This window comes from Mobula birostris, chromosome 7 (assembly GCF_030028105.1).
Source record: "Mobula birostris isolate sMobBir1 chromosome 7, sMobBir1.hap1, whole genome shotgun sequence".
Lineage (NCBI taxonomy): Eukaryota > Metazoa > Chordata > Chondrichthyes > Myliobatiformes > Myliobatidae > Mobula > Mobula birostris.
In genome coordinates, this window is record NC_092376.1 from 142,221,134 (window position 1) to 142,248,796 (window position 27,663).

A 27,663-nucleotide genomic window follows, 5' to 3' on the forward strand; every position below is an offset into this window, starting at 1 on the left:
ATCCTTTGGTGCCAAAGGAGTTGTTCCAACTTGGAGTTAATGGAATCCTTCTGTGATTATTCAAGGCCAAATCCATCATTACATCGGACATTTAATGCCAGACCCCAACCAGCAAGCCCGATTCCTTCAAATTTACTTCATGGATCTTCAAGACAGTGTAGAATTGAGAATGGGGATACTCCAGAATGATGGAATTCAACGTGAGATTGTTGAATTATTGGAAAACCTACTATGACAACGAAACCCGTACATTGCATCCCTTCAACTTGCAAAAGAACAAATTTGAGGCATGCCAGAGGCATCCATTGTCATTGATCCTGACTGGAGACCGGCATTTGAACATGAGAGAAGATTTAATGCACAAATTGCCAACAAAGTCACTGTCATTATACCGAACAGCACCGAACCTGAAGTAAGATCACAGCACATTATGTTGAAAGAACTGGGAGGTGATTTGCAAATAATTTCAGAGTCCCATTGCTCATATGACAGCTTTCAATACGTAATTTTCTTTCCACTTGGAGATGATGTCTGGCATCATCAAATCCTAATGACAAACAACAAGAAACCGACGGCAATGCGTTATTATGCATATCAAATAATGAACCATGAGAATGAGTTTAATTACCTTCTCAAAGGAGGACGTCTATTCCAACAATACTTGGTCAATACGGCTACTAAGATTGAAGGCGAGAAGTTGAGCTACATCCAAATGAATCAAGCAGCCTTGAGATCCACAACATACAGAGGCCTGACTGATGCATTGAATGACGACGATGATTTCAGAAACATCGGAAGGCGCATCATCCTTTCCTCAACATTTGTCAGTGGACTGAGATACACGATGGAATGATGTCAGGACGCCATGATGTATATACGGAAGTATGGTAATGCCTTATTGTTCATTACAATGACATACAATCCAAACTGGCCCGAAATCCGACAGCATCTTTTTTGGCATCAGCTACCAAATGATCGGCCAGATTTAATCGCGAGAGTGTTTGACGAAGAGAAAGTTGTTTGTGAAGTACCTCACTGGAACAGATGGTCTCTTTGGTAGGTGTATCGCTTACATTGTAAGTGTTGAATACCAAAAGCGGGGTCTGTCTCATTTGCACTGTCTGCTGTGGCTCGATGAGGCATCCAAGCCAAGACCACAAGATTATGATAGATTTGTTCAAGCAGAAGTACCAGACCCAAATGAAGATCCAGAGCTGCATGAGTTGGTATTGAAGCACATTGGTCCATATTGCACCACTAAATCACCATGCTGGCAAAATGGTACATGCAGTAAGAGGTACCCGAAGCCATTTATTGAGCATACAAGGTGTGGGGATGATTCATATCCTGTGTATAGGAGACGGTCTGTGGAAATGGGAGGATTCAAAGGTCATCAAGTAGGGCCACAAAGTCGAACTATAACTTCTGAATCGGTGGTCCCCTATAGTGCCCAACTATTAAAGCTGTTCAACTGTCATCTAAATGTAGAAATATGCTCATCTGCCAAGTCCATCAAATACGTGATCAAGTACACCATGAAGGGGAGTGATCGGGTAATTTCTGGAGTGAATAGAGAAGACAAAATCACACAGTATTTGACAGGCAGATATATCGGGCCCCCTGAAGCTGTCAGATTGATACTTGGATTTCCAGTTGATGAGAGGGAACCAGCTGTTGTTCGCCTCCAAGTGCACCTTCCCCAACAGCGTCAAGTATACTTTCGAGATAATGCTGCTGTACTACTGAATAATGATATGTCAAGAACCACTTTAATGGAATTCATGGATCTTTGCACTCGCGATCCATTTGCAAGAACCCTGGACTATGCGGATATTCCCAGATTCTACACGTGGACTAATAAGAGATGGGAAAGAGGGAGAATGGGGAAAACAGTGGAGGAGTACTCCACATCAAAGTTGCTGGTGAACGCAGCAGGCCAGGCAGCATCTGTAGGAAGAGGTGCAGTTGACGTTTCAGGCCGAGACCCTTCGTCAGGACTAACTGAAGGAAGAGTGAGTAAGGGATTTGAAAGTTGGAGGGGGAGGGGGAGATCAAAAATGATAGGAGAAGACAGGAGGGGGAGGGATGGAGCCAAGAGCTGGGCAGGTGATTGGCAAAGGGGATATGAGAGGATCATGGGACAGGAGGCCCAGGGAGAAGTTAAAGGCGGTGGGGAACCAGAGGATGGGCCTCCCCCTCCTGTCTTCTCCTATCATTTCGGATCTCCCCCTCCCCCTCCCACTTTCAAATCTCTTACTAACTCTTCCTTCAGTTAGCCCTGACGAAGGGTCTCGGCCTGAAATGTCGACTGTACCTCTCCCTAGAGATGTTGACTGGCCTCCTGCGTTCACCAGCAACTTTGACGTGTGTTGCTTGAATTCCCAGTATCTGCAGAATTCCTGTTGTTGGAGGAGTACTCCGGCATTTTTGAAGAAAATGTTTTGGGTCGAGTGTATACCGTTTCTTCACGAAGTGGTGCCCTCTACTATTTGAGACTTCTTCTTCATCACACAAAGGAACCAGTGTCTTTCCAATCATTGAAAACACATGATGGAGATATCTTTCCATCATCCAAAGATGTCTGCAGAGAGAGAGAGAGAGGATTGTTGCAAGCTGACGATCATTGGCAACAAACTATGGAAGAAGCAGCGAGAACAAGAATGCCCAGAGCAGTGAGAGATTTATTTGTCGTCTTGCTAACAAACACTGAAATCAACAATCCACAGCAACTATGGAACCGGTTCAAGAATGCAATGTCTGAAGATTTCTTACCAGTGGAGAGGAGAACTATCAATGATCCTAACATCATGATCGATGAGAGGCATCAAGGACAAGCTCTTCTCTATTTCCAAGAGAAACTTGAGATCTTGGGCAAAACATTTGAAGAATATAACTTGCCAACACCAGAAAACTGTACAATTCCTCAAAGTGCTGGCAATCTGGAATTATTGCGTGAACTGCAATACAACAGAGACGAACAGCAGGAATTTGTTTCACAGAAGGAGCCCCTATTGAATAATGAGCAGAGAGAAGTAAGAATATGTGTGCGCGACTGCTTGGAGAGGAATCTCTCTTCAATGATTTTCATTGATGCACCAGGAGGAATGGGCAAGACATTTATCATCAACTTGATCCTCACTAAAGTTAGGGGAGATGGAGGTGTTGCTATTGCTGTAGCATCATCAGGTATTGCAGCAACATTGATACCTGGTGGTAGGACAGCGCACTCACCATTCAAAATACCCCTCAAAGTCAATGAGGTTGCCCTTTGTAACATCAATGAAAACACCAATACTGCAAATTTACTCCAAAATGCGAAGCTTATTGTCTGGGATGAGTGCCCCACGATAAGGAGGGAGAGCTTTGAAGCCGTGGACCTTCTTCCATGCACACATTCTTCGTGATGTATGCGGCAAGAATGAGGCCTTCGGGGGTATTTTAACCATTTGCTGTGGCGATTTCCGTCAGCTCCTAGCAGTTGTGAAACGAGGAAATGATGCTGATGTGGAGAATTCATGCATTAAAAAAATCCTACTGATGGAGAAGCTTCATCAAGTTTCAATTGAAGAGAAACGTGTTTGAGTGAGGGAGAAGGACGATATTCTCAGTTCTTATTGGATGTTGGAGAAGACAAGACTGAGAAAAATGAAAACAATGAAATTGAATTGCCTAAGGATATGATTCTGCCAGTAAAAACTATGGAAGAATGCATTGATTTCATCTACCCGACATTCGACAATACTGCAGAACTCTTCTCGAAGAATTCTATTTTAGTTCCTCTTCATGAAATGATGCGAAAAATAAACTTCACATGCATTAGATGCTTCCCTGGAATCATGAAAGAATACTGTTCCTTCAATGCCGTAAGTGAAGGAGCTAACGCCACTCATTTTCCAACAGAATTCCTTGATTCGGTCGAACTCTCTGGATTGTCACCACATAAACGAGAATTGAAGAGGGGATCTCCGGTCATTTCATTGAGGAACTTGGATCCACCAAGGCTTTGCAATGGAACGCAAATGATGGTGGAAGAACTGCACGACAATCTCATCGTAGCAAAGATAAACATTGGTGCGTTCAAAAATGACATTGTCATGATCCCAAGGATGACTGTCAGTTTATCAGAAGGAGAAGATGTCCCCCTTCAGCAAAGCCAGTTCCCGATACAGTCATGCTTTGCTATGACTACACATAAGGCGCAAGGCCAAACCATGGAGAATGTGTTGACTTATCTGGAGAAACCGGTATTCCAACATGGTCAGCTGTATGTGGCTTTAAGCCAGGGAAAAAGAAATGAAAAAGAAATGAAAATGTTAAGAGTATTCTTGAAAGGTGGCAGATCAACCAGAAATGTTGTCATCAAAAGTGTCCTTCATTAAACAAGGAGGACCAATATTTGTCTTGCTACACGTCTTTCTTCTTTAACTCACTGAGTTCTTCTTCTTTAATTTCCAAACCACATCACATCACACTGCACTACCTTTCTCTCAAAGGGTGCCCCAACGGGTCACCCGGTTGTCTAGTACTATGTAATTATATTATTTATCCATTTTAACATCATAACCTGCACTTTACAAATGTAAGTGGGCTTTAGTTCCAGTAAAGCCAAGCAAATTTTGTTCTATTGTTATTCTCTCTATTAATGAGTTTAAATTTCAGTTTTCCTTTATCCAATCAAATTGATCTTCTCTATCTGACAGACTGCAAGTCCACAGTCCCACAGAAACCTATTCATTTAGTACCGCCACATTCAAATTGCAAATCTTTCCAGCACATCTGCATCATTTGAAGCTACCTGTTTTTAAATAGGTGCTAAAAGGACTCTTTTAGATCTTGTTGATGGGGTATTTCACTCCTGCTATACTTGTGAAATTCATTGTCTTTTTCACAGTTGATACCAACTTGGACTTGTTTCCACAGATAAATAAAACACCATGATGTTGCTGGTGTCCCCTCATAATGTTGGATTATTATACAGAAGGCTTAAGATTTTGGAATCTGAGGCGAAAACAAACTGCCAGTAGAACCCAACAAACCGGGCACATCTATGGAGTAAGGGATGATCAATGCTTATGTCTTGATGCAAAGTCACAACCTGAAAGATTGACCATCCCTTTGCCTCCCTAGAATTTTCTCAACCTACTGAAATACTCCATCTGTGTGCTTTCCTTTTGCTTTTGGTTTGTAACAATGATTGGCCTTCTGTTATTGTATGTTGCAGTTTAAAGGCGATGGGACAATAAGATTAAACAGCATTGTTGGAGTAGCACATACAAAATGCTGGAGGAGCTCAGCAAGTCTATGGAGGGAAAGAAACCGTTGACATTTCGGGCCGAGGCCCTTCGTCAGGACTGTAAAGGAAAGGGGCAGAAATCAGAATAAGAAGGTTGGGGGAGGGGAAGGAATACAAACTGGCAAGCGATAGGTGAAACTAAGGGAGGGGGAATGAAGTAAGAAACTGGGAGGCGACAGGTGAAAGAGGTAAATGGTTGAAGAAGAAGAAGAAATCTGGTAGGAGAGGAGACTGGACAGTAGAGAAAAGGAAAGGAAGGGAAGCAGAGGGAAGTGATGGGCAGGTGAGAAGAGAAGGGGTGAGAGGGGAACCGGAATGGGGAAGGGAAAAGAGAAGAGTAATTACAGGAAGCTAGTTCTTAATGTATTTTATTATTTTATTTGCTTAGAATGTTTCATGGCTCTAATGAGATGAGTAATCCACATTGAGTGATTCAATAACCAGCAGAAAATTCAACTTTGATTACAACAGATTCAAGGACTACTTTTAGATTTCAGCTTCAACTCAGATCATTGTAAAGTAACATACTGTAGATCAGATCAGTATATGCAGTAATTCATTTAAATAATGTAATAATTAAAAGATTTAAGTAATGAGACACAGTCCAAGGATAGTCACCTACCCCATCTTCTTAATGGGATTATATTGCTGATTCTTGGTACCTGTAATTTCATAGGATTGCTTGAATGTAAAGTACATTAGAAAATGCCTACTTTTGCCAAAACAATAGTAATGGACTTACATAATATTATTGTACACTTTCATCAAGAATATATTGACAAAACACAAGAATTGCCAAAAAGATTTGAAATATTACTATTTCATTGTTTCAGAAAGTGGGCTGTGATAAAGTTCTGGGTTCCAATAAACAGGAAGACAAGTGTGGAGTATGCGGTGGAGATAATTCTCACTGCAAAGTCATCAAGGGAACTTTCTCTAGAGCGGTGAAGAAATCAGGTGAGTGCATTTAATGATTAATTTAGAAAAATAAAAAGGAGCGCACCATCCCATACCATAGTGGATAAAGAAGCCAACATTTCCATTCCTGGCTACAACAGGAAAGCTTCTATTGGCACTGAAAGTAGTTCTAATAAAAAGGCTTAATAAAATCAATGTGTTAGGATCCTGCCAATCAGAGTACTTTGCGTGTGCATGGTGGCAGGAACTGCTCAGGACTGTACTCGCAAGGGCTGGCTTGTAATTGCTTCTTCTTAGAAGCTAGCAGTTATAAAGGGCAGTTCCTCACACATCATGACCATCTAAGCTCTTCTCCCTTGGGGAACTGTTGCTGCATTGCATTACGAAGCAAGGTAATATGGTTAGACAGGAAGGGAGCTCAGTACTGGGAAAGATTAGGAAACAATAGCTCCGAAACAGTTCTTGGAATTGGAAAATCAATCCAATAATAAAATCTAAGTCCCCCGATTCACAAACATGAAACAGAGTTGAAATAAAAATTGAAACCTTTAGTGAAAACAACCGATTTCACCTTCCACAAATCAACTGCTGAACTCATTTATTGACAGATTATGTGCATGGGATGAGTCAGGAAAACAAATGTGTGTTTGGCCAGCACAGTATATCAATGGGCTGACACAACTGTGTGTTTGGCCAGCACAGCATGTCAACGGGCTGACACAACTGTGAGTTTGGCCAGCACAGTATATCAATGGGCTGACACAACTGTGTGCTTGGCCGGCACAGCATGTCAATGGGCTGACAGGGGCTCTAATGGGCATTATCTATACAGTAATGTAAAAAAGACAAGAATCTTGCCATGAGTGTGGTAATCACTTAAGTATGCTGAAATTGACATTTTTCAATTATTTATGTTGAGAGTTATGAGGATCAGGTAGGAAAGTGAAAATGAGGATAAAGATCAGATTAGCCATGATTTACAGAATGGTAGAACAGAGCAACAGGAGTGTATGATCATGTCCCCTATGTTTTGTTCTTGTGACAATCACTGTGTGATAATAATGTAAATGGTGAAGAAAGAGGACATTAACTTCAAAGCAAGTTATAAAACTATCATCTCATCGGCTATTCAGCCCACTGAGTCATAAAGCCGCAATCTTATTCAATGTCTTTCCCAATAGCCCTGCAAATTATTTTCCTGCAGGTGCCTAGGTTGTATTTTGAAATCCTTTATTAACTCTGACGTTACATGCAGTGAACTCCAGACTCTGGAATATACTGTTACCTGTATATTAAAACAAAGTTTCTTTCTCAATTTCCCCTGTATGTTTTGCACAGAATTTTGCTTTATCTGCAAACATTGGTCCTCTCTAAATGAACCTAAAGTAGCCCAAGCATGCTGATCATCCCTTGGCATTTTATTTCATGTCACAATCTGTTGTGTGTCTTGTATGTTCATCTATTATATCAAAAGTTCCTGGTGTGACCGTCAGATCGGTGAGATCTGACGTAGATTGGGGGATCACTTCATCAGGCACCTTTGCTCTGTCCGTTACAGAAGGAGGGACCTTTTGATGGCTACCCGCTTCAATCCAACTTCCAAGTTCTATCCTCCACTACTACCACAATGAGACCATAATCAGGTTGGAGGAGCAATGCCCCATATTCCATCTGGGTAGCCTCAAACCCGATAGCTGGAATATTGATTTCTCTAACATCCAGTGATTACTTCCTGCTCCACTCCTCTTTTTCCATTCCCATTCTGGTTACCATCTCACTCCTTCTCCTCACCTGTCCATCGTGTCCTTCTGGTTTTCATTCTCCTTCCCTTTCTTCCATGGTATATTGTTCTCTTCTATAAGGTTCCCATTTCTTCAGCTCTTTACTTCTATCTTTCACCCTCCAGCTTATTACTTCATTCACCTTTCCCCACCCACCCACCTGGTCTCACGTATCACCTGCCAACTTGTATTCCTGCCCACTCCTTATTCTGACTCCTGTCCCTTTCCTTTCCAATCCTGATGAAGGATCTTGTCCCAGAACATTAACTATTTATTTCCCTCCATTGATGCCATCTGACCACTGAGTTCTTCCAGCATTGTGTGTGTTGCTCTTCAGTGTGTTCCAACGAAATGTTGTCACTACTTTGCTCTGACAGGTTATCTGAAGATGTTTGAAATTCCAGCTGGAGCAAGTCACCTGTCTATTCAGGAGCTAAGTGCATCTCCTCATTTCATTGGTAAGTCTTCTACAAAGGAATGCTGTAGCACGTAAGCACAACGCTAATGTCAAAGTTGAGTTTAATTGTTATATGTGCAAGCATAAGTGTTATATGTGCAAATATGCAGAAGTGCAACGAAAAGCTTACTTGCAACGACATCACAGGCACATAACACGATATAAGCAGCACTCATAAGAAAAAGTTAATTATACATAATGTTTATAGTTAGAACAAAGATAAATCACCAAAGTCCATTTTTGTGCAAGGTGCTCGAAGTGATCATACTGAGGCAGTGATTAGGGTTGTGATGGTTGGTTTAGGAACCAAATGATTGAAGGGCAGTAGTAGTTCTTGAACCTGGCGGTGTGCGTTTTTAGGCGTCTGAACCTCCTGCCTGATGGTAACTGGGAAAAGATGGCAAGGTCCAGATGACAGAACATGGAACATTATGGCATAGTACTGGCCCTTCGGCCCACAGTGTTGTGCCTACCTTTGATAATGGAAGTTGCCTTGTTGAGGCGGTGCCTCGTGCACATGCAGCTTATGTTGAGGAGGGTTGTACCTGTGATGAATTGGGTTGAATCCATGACTCTCTTCAGCTTCTTATTGAGGGAAAGATGATTTGAGTTGACCTCATATTTAGAAAGAATTATGTTTCAATAAATGCAGTTTTTGCATAATTACTACCTCTCTCAAGTTCATAAGTGTCAAAAGGCGTTTACATCACTGTGATTGGAAAGGACTCTATTCTATTTAATGTGCGCTTGTAACAGGTGAAGGACAGCTTCAAAGTGCATTGTGTTTAGTATCTTTAAAATATAATGATTCAAATGCTATTACTAAGGAAATTTAATAACTGTTGTTCAAAATTTATAATTTCATAATTAGAAGTTAATCTAATTATAATGTGTACTACAATAAATGTAATAATTGTTTATTTTTATTACCAAGCAATCAAGAACCAAGCCACAGGATATTTTATATTGAATGGGGAGAACGATATTCCTGATTCTAAAACCTTCATTGAAATGGGAATAATTTGGGAGTATTCCAATGATGATGACAAGGAGTCTTTACAAACTGTTGGACCCCTCCGTGATGGAATAGTAGTGCTGGTAAGATTATGTTCCAGTAACTATACCGAGACTCAGAATGTACGTTTGTATAGAAATATTAACATAATGAAACATTCCACAGCATTTCACTAGAGGGAGCTAAAATATGGAGACTAATAGGAGCTGGGAGAAAATCTAGGAAAAGTAGTCAAAAACCCGATAAGGTTTTGGGTATACCCTTGAGTGTTAATTAATTACCGAGTGGTTTGTTAGGGGCATGGTTGCTAGCTGAATGGGAGTTGTGTAGTAAGCTATAATAACACAAGGATTGAAAGAGATTTTGACCTGTGTAGGTTCCTCCCAGTCCTTTTCCTCGTTGCTCTTCTGATTCACTTATTTGATGACACAGGCCTTGTGTTGTCTGAAGAAATGCTCATGGATCCTCCGATCTTCCTAAACTTTCCATCAGGGTGGTACTTCTATCTCCCCATTAAAATACAGAGCCGGGCCTGAAATAACATGATTCCTTCAGTCCAGAGTTCACATGGTTAGCCAAATACAGAAGTGTTGCGTTGCTGATCACCAATTATAACGCACTTTAAGCAAAGTCTATAGAATGGTGGTTTAGCATGAGGTGAGGTCATTGCATGATCATTGTAATCAATTATAAGGCACTGAGAATCAAATGCTTATAATAAGTAATTTATTTCTTAAATTAAGCCTGTAATCCCTCAGCTGCACCCCTTGCTAACAAGTGCCCCCTCCACTGCCCCCTTCATCTCTACCACACCCTTGGAAGCTCCCACTACCCTCAGGGAGTGATATCACCCACTCTGGGAACCACTGAATTGTTACTCCTTCTTAAAAGCTCTTTATTTGTTTAGCTTTTTGTCATGCCTCTCAACCAGATGGTATTAAGGAAGGAAAACAAATCAAATAAAATTCAAGTGAAATTCAAAGAAGAGTGTCTTTGCATGAACCAGTCTTGAGAGATTTATGGATTCCTATTCTTTCATATATATAATTGCATAGATGTATAATTGTAAATTGTTATTCCGTGTTTCAGCAGCTTAGCTTGGTACAATGTTTCAAAAAATAATGGTCAGCTTAGAGCTAAGACATAGAGGAGTACATCACAGAAACAGGCCCTTATGCCTGTTGAATCCATGCCAAAATCATTTAAACTGCCTACTCCCATCGACCTGCACCGGGACCCTAACCTTCCACACCCCTACTACCCATGTACCTATCCAAATTTCTCTTAAACGCTGAAATCGAGCTTGCATGCACCACTTGTGCTGACAGCTCATTCCATGCTCTCACAATCCTCTGAGTAAAGAAGTTTCCTTTCATGTTCCCCTTAAACTTTTCACATTTCATCCTTAACCCAAAACCTCTGTTTGCAGTCCCACCCAACCTCAGTGGAAAAAGCCTGCTTGCATTAACCCTATCTGTACCCCTCATAATTTTGTATACCTCTATCAAATCTCCTCTCAATCTTCTACATTCCAAAGAATACAGTCCTAACCTACTCAGTATTTCCTTATAACTCCAGTCCTCAAGACCTGGCAATATCCTTGTAGATTTTCTCTGTACTCTTTCAATCTTATTAACACCTTTCCTGTAGGTAGAGGACAAAAACTGCACACGATTCTCCAAATTAGGCTTCACCAATGTCTTGTACAACTTGAACATAGCATCCCATCTCCTGTACTCAATACTATGATTAATGCTGGCCAGTGTGCTCAAAGCTTTCTTTATGACCCTGTGATGCCACTTTCAACAAATTATGTAACTGTATTCCCAGATCCCTTTGTTCTACCACACTCCTCAGTGCCCTACTGTGTAAGACCTACCCCGGTTGGTCCAATCAAAATGCAAAACCTCGCACTTGTCTGCATTAAATTCCATCTGCTATTTTTCCAGCTGATGCAGAGCCTTTCTTCGCTGTCCACTACTCTCCGAATCTTGGTTTCATCTGCAAGTTTGCTGATCCAGTCAACCACGTTATCATCCAGATCATTGATATAGATGGCAAACAGTAAAAGCCCCAGCACCAATCCCTGTGGCACACCATTAGTCACGGGCCTCCAGTCTGAGAGAGAACCATCTACTGCCACTCTCTGGCTTCTCCCACAAAGCCAATGTCTAATTCCAATTTACTACCTCATCCTGAATGCTGAGTGACTGAACCTTCTTGACCAGCCTCCCATGCGGGACCTTATCAAATGCTTTACAAAAGTCCATGTAGACAACATCGACTGCCTTGCCTTCATCCACTTCCCTGGCAACTTCCTCGAAAATCTTTATAAGATTAGTTAGATATGACTTACCACGCACGAACCTATGCTGACTATGTTTAGTCAGTCCATGTCTATCCAAATACATAAATATCTGTTCCCTTACAATACCTTCCAATAACTTTCCCACAACTGATGCCAGACTCATCGGCCTATAATTTTCTGGTTTATGTTTAAAGACTTTTTTTAAACAGTGGAACAACATTGGCTATCCTCCAATCCTCTGGTACCTCTCCTGTTGCTAAGGATGTCTTAAATATCTTGGCTAGGACCCCAGCAATTTCTGCACTTGACTCCCGTAGGATCCGATTGACTTGAAATACTTTCACTCTTAGTTATTCCTTAACTACTGAGTTTTCTGAAATATCATGATTTTTCCCAGAGTTCAGGTTTCAGTGGTATTTTGGTTTTGTTATTATTGCTAAACCGTGTTTGTGCCTTTCTTTACAAAACAAAATAGGCAAAGCCTGTTGGTGATACCAAACCATCTCTGACTTATAAATACACAATTCATGAGGACTACTTGGCCACTATGACTAATGAAGTTTTACAAGAAGATATGGCTACATTTGAATGGGCTTTGAAGAGATGGTCCCAGTGTTCCAAACATTGTGGAGGAGGTAATACACAAGCATAACCTCAGTGAACCAATTATTAATGACTGATATTGATTTTATTATTTGCAAGAAAATGATTGTATAGTTGCTTCTGGATCATGACTTCACTGAATGCTAATTTTGCTTACACTCTTGTAGTCACAGATTATTCCCTTAATAGCAAAAGTTGGCTTTCTTTAGGAAAATGAGGCTTAAACTGAAACAAACATCCTTGCACATATTATTATATGTGTATGTATTTAACAGTTAATAATTTGTAAAGGAATGTGTCACTAGTTACTGCAAACTACATTCTTTAAATTAAGTAATAACAAGAGCACAATTAGCTATGACCCACCCCAATCAAAATATTACAGCAAAGCTTTGTGTTTGAATAACTCTAGTTTATTGGAGATAGTTTTCAATGACCTTGTGGCATTGAGTATCCATTGGTGATAGTTCAACATGGAAAATTTGATAACCTCAGCGTAGCATTCTGAATGCCACTACAATTTAAACTAGTGCAAGCTTTTAACATTAGTTCAAAGTTCAAAGAAAATTTATTATCGAAATATATATAGGTCACCATGTACTGTATAACCCTGAGATTCATTTTCATTCACTGGTGATTTACTTTATAGCAGTAATCAGATAGGAACTGATCATGTTTTCAATTGCACATCATTTTAATAAAGCTTCAGTTTCCAGGGACCTAAACTAAAATCTTTTCAAGGCCAAACCTGAAATTGAAATAAGCCTTTGCATTACTGGTGGAGCAAAATGCATGATAAGCTAGTAAACTTTAATCATTATTTGTAATAGTAAGGTTCAACAAGCTTGTATTAACATTTCCATTATCTTACTCTAAGATGAAAGACATTCTAATATTCGATCGAGGCACATTCAGTTTCATTGCTAGGTTGTCAGTTATTGAAAATTATATTTGCATCGCCATTTAAATAGGTTGATGGTAAATATTTAATCTCAACAGCTAAAAGATTGAGTATTCTAAGAAAGTTAGCTATTTATGACATTTATTCTGATAAAGATAATTGATTTTGCTTAGGTTCTCAGTTTACGCGATATGGCTGTCGCAGGAAGGCTGACTCCAAGATGATTCACCGAAGTTTCTGTGATGCAAGTAAAAAGCCAAAGCCAATCCGTAGGATGTGCAACCTGCATGAGTGCTCGCAGCCTGTGTAAGTTACCAGAAAAATGCAGATCCTCCAGCCTGTGTCCGGCCTGTGTCCTGTCATTGATGACAGGGTATAAATGTCGTTTCCAGAACCAGTTACTCCATGGCTCTTGTCACTCAGTTTGGGCTAATATGAAGGCTTCAATCAAACAAACTGCTTCGCTGAATACTGTGCTCTGGTTAACAGTCCCTTCTCACTCAATGGGATCATTTCTCATTCTTCTAAACTCCAGCGATGAAAGACTCAATTCTCCTCATGTACCAGCTCCTCATCAATCCAAGTGAATATTATCTGTTCTACCTCCTATGCAAATACACCCTTACTAAACTACAGAGAGTGAATTGGTGTATTGTGCTCCAGGTGTGGTCTCTTGAGCACTCTGTGAAGTTCCATCAAAATATACCTACTTATATATGCTTTCAAGAAAGGCAAATAACCTAATATTCTTCCTAATTACTTGCTGCATCATTTGGTTTCCATTATGATTCCCCTGTCTCTTTCAGCTCCAATCTTCTGATGCCTCACTGTTCAAATAATAACTTGTTTTTTCATTATTTCTTCCAACATTAACAACCTTGCATTTTTCTACATTATGTTCCATCTGCCAATATCTAGTTCACTGACTTAACCTCTCTATATCCCTTTGGGTCTCCTCATGTCTAGGTAACCCACCTATCTTTTTACTGTCAGCAGTATACTCAGTCCCTTTTTCTAAGTCATAGATGTATAGGTTGTGGTGCTTGTTGTAGTGGAAAGCCTGCTGGCTGTGAATAACACACACAAGGGATGGAGAGGTGAGAAACAAATGCACAGCTGTTCATTCTGCTTGTTGGTCATCCACCTCGACTGCCCTCTCACATTACGTTCAGTACGTGACACACAGGGTAGTTTGAAAATAACCTGAAAGGGTCAAAATCTGCATGAATACATGATATATGCCTCTTCCCCCCTTATTTTAAAGGTTTCTTCCCCTTCCCATACACAGACTAGCTGCTAAACTATTAACATTCAATGGAATAATCATCAAATTCGCCAGCAAAAAAATTATTGATTTTTCTAAACTAGGGAAAGAGGGTAGACTGCCTCTATTCCCAGACATCACCCGGAGGATTATTCTGCCCCATGTGCTGAGGGTTAGTTTCTAAACTGGAAATTCAATCTACCTGTTCCTGTGAGGGTACGACAACCTGGAACGACACCAAAGTTTATCTATTGGTGGTGTGTGTATAGATCTTGGCTTGGGTACTGCGTTTTTCAGTAGGGGGCTGTTTTTTGTTTGGGGGTCGAGGCAGGTCAAGTTGGCTGCAGAGCTGCCTTTTCATCAGTGTGGTGGCTGGAGCCATTTCGGTAGTGATGTGAGCTGTGTTGGGATATGTCAGCAAGAAATTGCTAAGACACTGTCTGAGGGATCCACTTCCCTCTGAAGTGTTGAGGACTTGTTTCATTGTTTGAATGAATTGTCCATCAAGGCCATTAGTGGCTGGATGAAATGGTGCTAGTTTGATGTGCTGAATACTGTTTGCTTCCATAAATGCTTTGAACTCTTCAGAGAGGAGTGGTGGGCCATTGTCACTTACAAGCTGATATTCCCTGAGACTTTGCAGTTTTACATCTAAGCTCATTTTTCCCAGTGATGAGTAAGTCATCCAAATAGCATTCCCCTGTCAACCCACTCAGGATCCGGTCCATAGCTAGCTGGAAAAGTGCGGAGGCCAAGATGACACCCAATGGAAGTCTGAATGTTCCTTTGTGAGTCACTATGGTCAACAGTTCCCTGTGACTCTGGTTCCACATGCATCTGCAAGTACACATGATGTGTCAATCTTGCTAAGTGTCTGTCATCCGGACAATCCTGCCAAAAGGTCATCAGTGAGGGGAGGAAGGTATTGTTCAGCTGAAGGAACAGTTATTGGTTACCTTGAAGTCTCCACAAGGCCTTAAAGACCCATCCCTTTTTAGTTCAGGAACCACTGGATTTGCACATTTACTTGCACACACTGGTTCCAATACCTTACTCTGGACCAGTCTTTCTAGTTCATCCTATATCTATAGTTTGAGGGCGTGTGGAGCAGGTCTTGCCTTCAGGCATTTGGGTATTGTTTCGGCCTTAACAGCCAGTTTAGCAGCGATTCCTTTCATACTGCCCAGTTCTCCATTGAATGCTTTTGTATATTTCTTCAATCCCTGTAACAGACCAATGCTCCCACCAATCCAGTGCACTTCATGCTATTTGGAGTGCAACCAAGAGCAGCCCAGAAGCACTAGATAACTACCTTTAACAGCATACAGTGGAAGTTTCTTTCTCTGTTCGTTAATCTCCACTGTAACGTACTACTCCCCTCACTGGAACTATCTCACAAATGTAAGTCTTTAAACTCAACCTGCCCCTTCTGGGTTAAGGTGCTGCAATTTTTCCTTGTAACCTGTGTCTGACACCAGCGATACTGCTGCACCCGTGTCCATCTGTATCTTCACTGTGGCCCCATCCAACCATGGGGTGACCCAATAACCATCTTTGTGTCCTGAAACAGATAAAGCTTGTAAAGCTTCTTCAACCACAGAGTGAGAGTCACTCAGTACATCCTCGGTATGCCCCATCTTGTTCACATGTTTCTTTTCGTTTTTCCAAAAGTCACTTCTCCAAATTAGTGCTTTGGTTGACAGTATCTTTTTACTTTTACTGGCGTGTTCAATATGTCCCTTTTTGTCACAGCTTTAACAATCTAAATCCTTATACCTTTGCTGAATGCCCAGTTCTGCCACAATGATAACATTGCCAATAGATGTCTTATTCTTAAAGTTAGTAGAAACTTTATGAACTTGGGAAGAGGTGCTTAATAGCTGTGCTTCTTTAGCTGCCTCCTCCATAGATATACTAATCACAACTGCCTTCTGTAATATTAATCTGTCTTCTGTAAGCAAATCTTTCTGAATTGCCTCACTACGCAGACCATATACGAGTCTATCACGTAACGTGTCATTCAGTGACTGCCCAAAATCACAGTGTTCAGACAATTGCTTCAGCACCACCACAAACTGTGAAATAGACTCTCTTTCTTGATTCCTTTTATGAAGTCCATACCTCTTAACAATAATCAATAGTTTAGGTATGTAATGCCCTGGTTCACATCTTTACTGTTATGCTTTAGGTATTTCATTTAGCAGTTTTATAAGAGCCGTCTGTTCTGCTGTCAGCCTGTTTGGGTTATTGTTGAAGATAAGGGATGATGTGGAATGTGTGCCATCCAATTAAGGGGAGGTTTTCTTGGTGAGGGACACTAAGGTTGGTCTTAGGTTTTTTTTTATTCAGCGGGAGATGAAGAGAGAAGATGCTGGAGAGAACCGGTCGTAGCATACGATCTGGTGGGAGACCCGTTTGTACGAGATAGATTGCGAGCGACATTCAGAAGGTAGTGTGTGCTTTCACGCAGACCAATGGCCCAGCGCATGACTGACAGAGAAGTTCAAGATGAGCTGCAACTTGTGCACATTTGACTGTTCAATTATTTTGCTTTTCCTTACTAACCCTTTAGATTCATAAATATAATCCCTTTAACTGTGTGCAGTGTGCTGTCTGTCATTTCATGGCACTAATTTGTAACAGGGTAGGAAATTACACAGCATCCACACAAACCGGGGTTTGAGTGGGAGAGCCCTTTCAATCTCACGAGTTTGCTGGGACTAGAGAGTGTTTACCCTAGACTTACGCAGCCAAGGAAACCAGTGGGTTTCAGGTGTGGAATAATGGTTCTTTAAGACTTTAAACACATCCTCAAAAGGCTTATAAATGTTTTTGTGTCCATCACAGTCAGAAAAGTTGGAACACAAATATCTGAAAATCGATTTGCCAGTGCACAATATTCAAATCTTTCAGTAAATGAACACTGTTGCTCTGTCGTTTTGTCATACAGCCCAAAACTTCCAAACATTGTCACCATTTTCAAACACAATCACATTCCAGAAAAGTTAGCTAGCCCTACTGGTCTCTCGCTTTCGCTCTTTCTCTCTCCTTCCCCCTCTCTCATTTGTTTTATTAACCATCCCATTCTCATGCTCTCCTGTTGGATTCTTCACTCACCATGATTCCTGTGACTGTTTTCTTGTGGTATGCAGTGTCTTCTCTTTGCTCACCCACATTACACAGTGGAACACACAGACTTTCCTTGCTGAGGGGAGCAAAACAATAAATTTGGTGCGAGAACGTGTCATCTTGTCGCCAGTTGTTATGTTTGTGGTTACTGGGACCCTAAATGGCCACAAGTAACTACACGAGGGATAGAGAGGTAAGAAACAGACATTTACCCAGAATGCCCTCTCACATTATGTTCAGTACATAACACATGGGGAAGTGTAACAGCAGCCCATGAGGGTCAAAATGTACATGAATACAAAACATAGATGATAAATAGTTCAATGCTAGACCGATCTCTGTGGTTTGGACCTTCCAAATAAATCATACTGCTGTGCATCTCTCTCAAAATAATCAGACTTAGTTTCTTGTTCCTGGCTTAGAAACGTGAGAATTGTTTGAAATTCTCGCTCAATTATAGGCTGCTGGAATTGGAAAGAATTGTGTTTGAAATACAATTTTGCCTCTATTTCCTGTAAATCATTAACATTTGAAAGCAATTTTGTAGCACACTCATCCTGGGGGAACATCATGCCTATTATGTATTACTTAAACAGTTATGTTTGCCATTAGTTTGATGATTTAACGCCTTGAAATTGTGTTACCAGAGGTGCAATACCATTGAGCCCCATTTTACTTGATACATGTTTAAAATGCTATTTTCCAAATTATTGAAGAGGGCTCAGTTTAATAAGTGTAATGCTATGCTGACAAAATACAGTGCCGACTTTGACACGGTTTATATTTGTGGTTTACAGGTGGATTACAGGGCAGTGGGAGGCATGTACCAAAACCTGTGGCAAGTCTGGGTATCAAATCCGTACTGTGCGATGCGTTCAACCACTTCACGATGGAACCAATCGCTCGATGCACAGCAAATATTGCAATGGGGATCGGCCTGAGACTAGAAAACCCTGTAATCGAGAGCTTTGTCCTGCACAGTGGAGTATAGGGGCTTGGTCACAGGTATGCTTAGGTGTTTCACTCTTTCTTTTGCATTAGATTACTCTAGGAAATCAGAACGTAGCAAGTCGTTCTGGGAATTTGATATCACCTTACTCTACCTGACATGAATATTGCCTGAAAGTCTGATTATTCAAGATTCGAGATTCTTTAATGTCATTTCCAGTACACAAGTGTAAAGGAGAATGAAATAATTGTTACTCCGGATCTGATGCAGCATTAAAAAAATCATGATAAGATAAAAAACACAATAATAGAAGGACAATGGATATAAATGAATAAGATTGATTGTACCGTATGTACATGAAGTGACAATAGATAAGAGTGTCTGTATATAAAGTGACTCTGACAGGTAATGATGAAGTATCCGTGGCGGGTTTGGTTACTAGGTGGAGGTATTGATCTGCCTTACAGCTTGATAAAGTAACTATTTTTTGAGTCTGGTGATCCTGGCACGGATGCTATGTAGCCTCCTCCCTGATGTGAGTGAGACAAACAGTCTTAGAACAGGATGGGTGGGATCCTTTATGATATTGCCGGCTTTTTTCCAGCATCTTTCTGCATATATGTCCTTGATGGCCAGTAGGCTGGTGCCAGTGATGCAGTGGGCAGTTTAGAGTCTTCTACCACCCTGCACTATGGATGAACACAAACTGGTACAGATTTTCTGGCAGTGTTGGGTAAGAGAAAGACGGGCAGCAATTAATTGGTCTCATACCAGACACAAGTGGCCACTGTCCTTGGCTAATAGAACAACTCCTTTTGTAAATTTGAGCTTATTTTAAACCACAGGGTGAATAGCAGCAATCTCACATTGCAGCTAAAATCTGCAGAGCACCGATGGTTGATAATTTTTGTTCTCAGCTATTTTCAGCAGTGTGCATATTTTTAATATTTTTTCTAATTTGCAAGGAATTCTGACCACTGGTTATTACTCCCTGGTAGGATTTCATCTGGTGCTGAACCCATCCCAACCTTCTACTGTTAATGTTCGAAATATATTGTGTTATTAGAAATGTGTGGGTCAAAAGCTTTGTGTTCCTGCCCTTATGCCATTTCCATTGAATTATTCTACTCAGATATTGCTTGCATTTATTTGCAGTGCAAGTGTCAAGGTCTCAGCTTTTCCTGTTTGCATTTACAACTGTGCAATTTGTTGTTTGTTAGTGCTCAGTAACTTGTGGAAATGGAATACAAGAGAGACTGGCCGTATGTCGGACAAGGGACAATATAGTCGCACAGTGTGAAGAAGAAAAGCCAGATACCATACGCATATGTAGAATGCCAGCATGTCATAGTAAGTCACTCAATTAATCCTGTGTCCAAGTTTAAATTGGCAATTGATACTCAACTTCAGAGAAATCTAGAATTAGAATATGTTTCATATTCTAGTGTTTCTACAATAAATATCAGGACTTATTGGGAGAAAAAAGCCAAAAATAAAATTTAAGTTACAGAGGTTTAGCTCTATTTCTAGCCTGTAACTTCTGCAGTCAGGGAGCAACGTATGACGACACTTAATTTTATTTCATTATTTAATGTTTGCCATACCTCTTGAGACTAAAGATTTAGAAATTGTATTGTACAGCTCAGTAACTTGTGGAAATGGAAGTTGTCTTATATGTTTATATGTTTTTATATTTTTATATGTTTATTGTGTCTGTTATCAAAAACTCCATTGTTTGATACTAGTGATCGAGTGCACTATATACTTGCAGATTTTGCTTCTGGATGTGCTGATGAAATAATGCATTATGTACACAGAGCACTGGACCCTGAACATTCATAATAATGTCAGATAACCCGCATTACACATTTTGACGGTATTAATAGTAAATTATTCTGCACTTACAGCACCCGTGGACAGCTCATCCCCTCCCCAACTCCAACCCAGTCATTCCCCTGGCCTCTCCCTGCCCATGCAATTATCCCTAACCCTCCACAACTTGCTCCTCTTTCACTCCCTACCCACCATTACATTCTACTCTTCAAACTCCTGTGCTCCGCCTGATGCTGCAGTTTGCAGCCCAGATTACTCTGTCGAAAAGATCACCAGTGGGGGCCCTGCACTTCTGTGCAAATCCATATACTCACCATTCTCTGAGTGAAAGTGTTCTCAATTTGTTATTGTGATTCTTAATCATCTACTAATTGTCCCTACTACATAATCTCTACGTCTCCTTCATCAAATCTTTTCATTACTTTAAGACTTCTTTTCTGAAGAGAAAGAACCTTGGGGCTGCGAAATCGTGCAGGTGGTAGAATTACTGCCTCAGTTTCTGTGAGCCGGCTTTGGTTCAAACCCCCAGCACCATCTGTGTGCAGTTTGCACATTTTTCCTGTGCCTGTGTGGATTTGTGCTGGGTGATCTGGTTTCCTCCTCCACCCCAAGTTAAATAGCATGCATGTGACTGTGTGGGTGAAGGGTTGAATTTGTGGAAAGCCTATGGGAATGTGTGGGGAGAATAGAGTGCAATTGGGTGTAAATGACTGGTTGATAATCAGGGTGGAATCAGTAAGCCATGGGGTCTGTTTCCATGCAAGAACAAACCATAATTCAAATTAAAGGTCCTTTGTATTTGCTCTAGCAAGTAAAACCTGTTCTATCACATATGTTGCCTCATAAATGAGCATCTCTGTGGGGACGCAATAGACAAAGCCAGCACATACCTATATTTCACATTGTTTTAGCTCAAATACAACCCCTAGCCCATGAAATGCAATAAAGCTGACTAGAATACTATTTAACCAAAATACAGTGCATAGTCACTCCAGATCCTTTACCAAATTAGTTATTTTTTCTGTTTATTTTGCATTTAAATTAAAAATAAGTGGTGTTACAGTGTGCCAATCAACAGATTATATATCCATTATTACATTGATCTTTATTTTTCATTCCTTCTAGAAAACTCCTCTCAGCAAACTTCCTCCAAAAGAAAGTCTGGAATCCAATGGCTCTCACGACCAGATCCACAATATCCTATTCAAAAAGTTCCGACAAGTAAATCGTATTACAACTCTGATCCTGGTTTTAGATGCATGCAGTTACTTACATGGAGTGTACCCTTTTCCGTGTCCCTTTCTCTTCATAATGTATTCCTCTGATCAGCATCTGTTTCCTGGTTCTAATTCTTCTGCTGGGTCCTGGTGCGTAGCCTGTCTCTTCTCTAGAGCTTGTGCAGCACTAGTGGTGGAAGTCCAAAGAGAAGGACTTCAAAAATCGCTGGAGGAATTCCACAGTATGTTGCAAGTCTCTGAATGGGAGCTGTCTTCAGCTTGTTTGGTTTGCTTGAAAACAGGCTCTAATGAAACAGTCTCAATTCAATGGAGAATGAGAAATTTATTGTGAATGTGATCACATCACAATACTGACATCTTCTCGTGCTAATATTCCCTTCTTTCTAGACCTCTTCTACTTGGTTAGAATTTCTGAATGGTAATTAATGCTCTAAACCTAAATGATAAGTGATTACAGTAGTTGTCCTCCTCTTGCGTTCCTTACACTCTGGGTTAGTTTTCTACTCATTAACATTGTCTTGTTGCATTTCATTATACTTAGGGAAATTTAATTCTTTGAGCTGTTTCTAGGTAGCAAGTGAATGGTTTCATTTTCATCTGTTGCATGTTTGATGATTATTTTGTGTGAATGAATGTTGCCATGTGTATGTTAATTGGCTAATTTGGTCAGTTACACGCATTTGACATAGCTAAATTATAATACAGTACCTCAGTATTTATTTTGTTTAGAAAAATGCCTTATCTAAGGATGAATTTAACAACTTTTGCTACAGCTGCAGTCTCCAGAAAATTATTTTATGGACTGAGCCCATCTTCCCATCTTTACTGATGCACAGCAACAATTATTGCCATATTTGGCTGTAGATGTAAATAATTACTAATTCTAGGAATGCTCCATAAAAATCCATCAATAACGTTAATCACTTTTAAATGTTATTTTTGGACGAGAAATTTTAAAGCTTATAGTTGCTGAGAACAAAGGCCCAGAAACAATGCAATTAGTCTGTGAGGGAGAAATTAAAAGCACTTTGACTGTGTCATTGTCATGTGATCACATAACCAACTTTTGTGAGAATTTTAGTGGAAATTTTAGGATGTGATGTCTTATCAACAAGGAAAACTGACGGGCCACAGCTATTGCACTGGAAGTGTTATGTGTGACTTAATTGGTGTTTGTACAGATTCGCTCCAGTATTAATTCTGTTTATTTAAAGTCAGAAGGTTTTAAATAGGTTAACCGTGGTCACTGACAGTGCAATTATGGTACTCAGTAACATGCACTATATTAATATGCACTTTGGTTTATCAGGGATAATTTATTGATAATTAAAAATATAATCATGAAGATGTGCCATTTCAGTTTCTCTCATTCATTTCTACTTTTTTTGTAAGAATGGTGGCAATGTTTACCAAAGTAACTGCGATCTTGTACGTATAGATGCATTTTCTTACCAATGGAGATCTGGGGTCTTATGTTACTCCAGTTTGTCATTAGTCACTGCAAATAAATGAAAACCTATGTCAAGAAATAAAATATTGTCTATTTTCAGTTTTTCTAGCCAGTCACTAAAAAAAATCCAATAGTGTTCCCATTCTAATTTTTTCTGTTGAACAGTCTCCGTTTTAAAACAATTATTAACATTGAATAATGAGGCATCTATTGAGTGACTTTGTAGGCATTACAGAAAATAGTCAAACCTATATATTATGGAAGTTAAAGGCATTTTTCTAACAAAATAGTGGATGTTCTTTTTGGCAACTGAGGAGCAGGTAACAAAATATTTGTGATAAATCTGAAGTTTTTGCATTATTGAAACAGGAAAAAATAATTAAAATTGAAAAGGAAAATGTCCATCTCAAAATATGTTCATGAAACTAAACAACCTGCACTTAGTGATGAATGCATTAGTTTCATTTGTTGACAAGAATCAAATTCTGAAGCAAAATCACTGGGTCAATTACAAAATTAATTTTAAAATTATAAACAATATTTTCAGATCAGTTAAAGTATGTCATATTGAGAAATATACAAAATATTGGCATACTTTGAAAGTTATAATATGTATTAATTTAATTACTTTTATAATGTAATTAATCTTCTTATTAAGAAACCAACATACTAGAAGAATAAATAAACCAACTAATTCAACAAAGAAAGCTTTTGAAAGAAATCAGCTACAAATAAAATGAAACCTATTAAATAATGATTCCATTTTCTTCACAGTTCTAATTTTCTTTTCATCTTAATATCTTCGCAGAAACAAAATGTCATGGGGACAAGTCAATTTTCTGCCGTATGGATGCACTTTTCCGCTATTGCTCTATTCCTGGCTACAACAAGCTTTGTTGCAAGTCCTGCAATTCACTGTCTCAACAGATTACAAATAAGGCCAATATTACTGATTCCCTGAAGCGTGCTATACCAACCACGTTACCCGAGACCACAAGAATGCCGAGGGTTGTTACCTCTCACAAATTAAATACAACACGAGACAGTCCTGAGAAAAATGCAGTTGGGCAGATGCACAAGGGAATAAGTGGTAACAGTAAAACTCTGCGACACAAAATTATAATTCCAAGACGACCAAATATAGTCAGCAACCATAGACTCCAGTTTCTGCTTGACCAGAAAATAAAGGAAATGCTGAACAATTCCTCGGACAAAGATGTTTTACCTGTAAAGGACAACAGCTTACCTCATGTGGAGATTTGAGCATGGATCATTTGGAATGAAAAACAAAAGGAAAATGTCATAAAGTGGCTCATCCACGATATGACCAGAAACTGGACTGGAAATGAATGGCAGACTGTATTCATCAATACATTTCTAATGCAAACACTTCTATCTTTAGTAATCTCTCTTGTAAAATGGAGCATGAAGCATATGCCCCACAGCTTTGCCAAGCAGCAAACACAACACAACACATACAGAACAAGTGCACATCCCCGTGTGCCCTCTCATCCTCCCAATAACACATACAAAATCTTCATTACTTTCTTTTAAAAAAATACTGGCCGAGTATTCTCACTGCCAACCTCTTCATTGTAGCTTGTTTTTGCATTACTATTTTTGGAAATTGCAGTAAATTTCCTGATTAATGGTGCTTTAGATTTTTTTTAACCTACGTTTTGTTTTACTGGCACACAAGATGGGTGGTCCTGTGTCTTTTGTACCCAGCAGGAACATCTCTGATTCTGGTTCAAATTGTGACTATGAGAACATATGAAGTAAAAAAGATACATGTTATATTGTAAACATTGATGGCATATGTGCAGAGTATCCTTTTGGTGCAGAATTTTTTAGAATTCCTAACTTTCAAAATATATGGTGCTAAAATTATGTAAATTTCTCAATCTGAACAAATTGAAGAACATAATAAATATGTAAAAAATCCATGATATTTATACATGGATGCTTTTACATAATAATTTGCACTACTTTCTACATAATACTAAATATTTTTGGTATAAATAGGTTATTCCAATAAGCTATAGCACCCTACTGAGAGACGAAAGCAGAAAGGCAATTCTGCTGTAACTATTATAATTAGCATATTTTCATACAAAGTAAAAATTTCTCATTTGAATTTGCCCACAAAGATCACAAAGTTAATCTGCATTTTCAGCCTTTCCTCCATTTAGCTTCACAGAGCTGATAATATGCTAACACTTCTCCTATTCTAATCTTATGAAGAGAAACTAGATTTCAGTAATTAGAAAACAGTTACACAATTTATTTCTTTTTTTTATAAACCAATGTGAACATTTCTTCTGGCTATAGTCAAAGCATCTTATCAATTTCGTTGCAAACACAAAATAGTCTGCAGATGCTGGAAATCCAAAGCAATACACACAAAATGCTGGAGGAATTCAGCAGGTCAGACAGTATCTGTGGAAAAGAGTAAGCAATCAATATTTCAGGTTGAGACCCTTCTTCAGGACTAATTTAGTTATCTGATTAGCCATACCCTCCATAGGTTAAAAGCCGCATTAGATCTCTCTAGGTTACTCATACTTTTGTGGTATCTTCACTGCTTCTAAACTGGTTTCAGGACAAAATGATCATTATCAGAAAACAAAAAAAAACATATATTTTCCCTAGCTTTGTTCCTCTGCTAGGCTATTATTTGAAAAACAATTAAGTCACATGGTAGATGAAGAAAAATTATAACCATCTGTATTCTACATTTAATTTGTATTTTTATGAAAACAAATTTAATGTCAGAGTAAAAATGATGAATACAGGTTAATAAACCTCCTAAAAAAAACAACTAAGATAATTATCCAAATTTTCCAGGAGTTCAGGAGCATTGAGCAGCCACGGGATTTTACTAAACAGATATGATATGCTAAGATTTTCCAAAATTTGGGTCTGTATTTCTGGATGAAACTCTGCATTAGAACACAAGACACACTTGAAAATAAACCCATTTTTGTCTGAAATATACTGATTGCACATATATTTACTGCATGGTGGTGTCTTAAGTGCTTTTCTGTAGTTCAAAGCAGCATGAATGTCAGATTGGACTGGAAAAACAGAAATTCCTCACAATTCACTTCAAAAATAGACGTAATCTAAACTGAATCCGGTCTCTCTTCAATCACTCACTGAAATCCATTGGTCTAATCAGCTTCATAAAATGCCATTTCTGACTATTTCATGGGTTACACAATAATATTTTCTTAACCCTCTGATTCCCGATAGAAAAAAAACTTGACAAACTGAGTATCTTTAACAGATAAATGTTCTGTTGCATACTCAATGCAGACATTGTACTCTAAAAAGTAAAAGCGCTTTATAAGTTGTGGTTTATTGTGCTTCTTTGCAATGTTAATTTTCTCATTAACTACTGGCCTTTACACTGTATGTATGAACAGCATCACCTGCACCAATTACACTTGCAATTAATACAGCAGCCCCACTGAAGAGTCTCTTTTGTACATTATTTGTATATAAGAGTTAGAATCTTTATTTTAATATTTATTAAACTTGAACGTTTGTGGCATTTTGTTCCTTTTGTCTCAGAGCTGCAACTGATTTGTTAATGTTCCTTCTCGATGTTACAGTGCCTGTCATTTATTTGGTACTTCATTATAAAAGCTTCTTGCTTATTGGAATTTATTGGGATTGAAGGACACTCAGCAGGTGGTAAGTTGTCTCATAAAATCTTGCCGGTGAGTATAAGATTTTTTTTTCAAGTTAAATTTATCTGGTTCAGTAGAGGAACTGGAATTAATAAATAAATGTTTGTTTATTTTAAACTGGAGAAGGAGGGAGGTCATCTGAAATTGCAAATTAAGATTGATGTGTGAAGACAGTGCAGTCTCCTGTGACATCGTGTGGTAACCAGCAATTTCCACTAATTTCAGGGCTAGACATCTCACGTCAATCCAAAGACGCAATTGGCTGAACCTATCTTTGCTGCACAGAAACACAGCAAATTTGACGCCTATTTCACACAGTTCTCACCCACTTGCACTCAAGTCATTAGCAGAGCATTAACAGTAGGTTCTCTAGTCAGTTGGAGATCAGTTTGTGGTGTTTAAACTGGGTGATGGAACCCAATTTAAAGATGAGAAATTCAAAGAGATCTTCCCCTGCACCATAGTTGACAGTGCACCAGACACATCTTGCACTTCTGCTTTCACCTCTCCTTCCAATCAGAGTAAAAAGTAAATTCTGCTTTTCCTGATCTTCTACACTAGCAGCCTCCTTATTCCATGGATCATCCTCTGTAACTTCTATTAGGTTTGATGGGATTTCATTACCAGACACATCTTCCGCTCTCCTCCCAGTTCAGCATTTTTTGTGACTTCCCTGTTCTCTCTGCACTTCCCACAGCATTATCATGAAACTCCACTTAAGTTAGTTCTTGCTACATCAGAGAAATCAAACATAGACTGTGTGACATTTTTTTCCATTCTGCAAGGATGATCCTGAATTTCTAGTTCCTGTTGCTTTAATTCTTCATCC

At 39.3% G+C, this 27,663-nt stretch overlaps 1 protein-coding gene across 1 annotated transcript in view; it reads left to right on the plus strand.

Moving 5' to 3' along the window:
• LOC140200468 (A disintegrin and metalloproteinase with thrombospondin motifs 2-like) overlaps positions 1–26,689 on the plus strand; it is a 279,816-nt gene extending 253,127 nt beyond the window's left edge. The window contains exons 14-22 of the mRNA XM_072263823.1: positions 6,127–6,250; positions 8,370–8,450; positions 9,384–9,547; positions 12,248–12,407; positions 13,450–13,582; positions 18,467–18,674; positions 19,839–19,968; positions 21,577–21,672; positions 23,948–26,689. Of these exons, the coding sequence (XP_072119924.1) occupies positions 6,127–6,250; positions 8,370–8,450; positions 9,384–9,547; positions 12,248–12,407; positions 13,450–13,582; positions 18,467–18,674; positions 19,839–19,968; positions 21,577–21,672; positions 23,948–24,402 (1,551 nt within the window). The 3' untranslated portion in view covers positions 24,403–26,689. The remainder of the gene's footprint in view (positions 1–6,126; positions 6,251–8,369; positions 8,451–9,383; positions 9,548–12,247; positions 12,408–13,449; positions 13,583–18,466; positions 18,675–19,838; positions 19,969–21,576; positions 21,673–23,947) is intronic.
• The last annotated feature ends 974 nt before the right edge of the window (positions 26,690–27,663 follow it).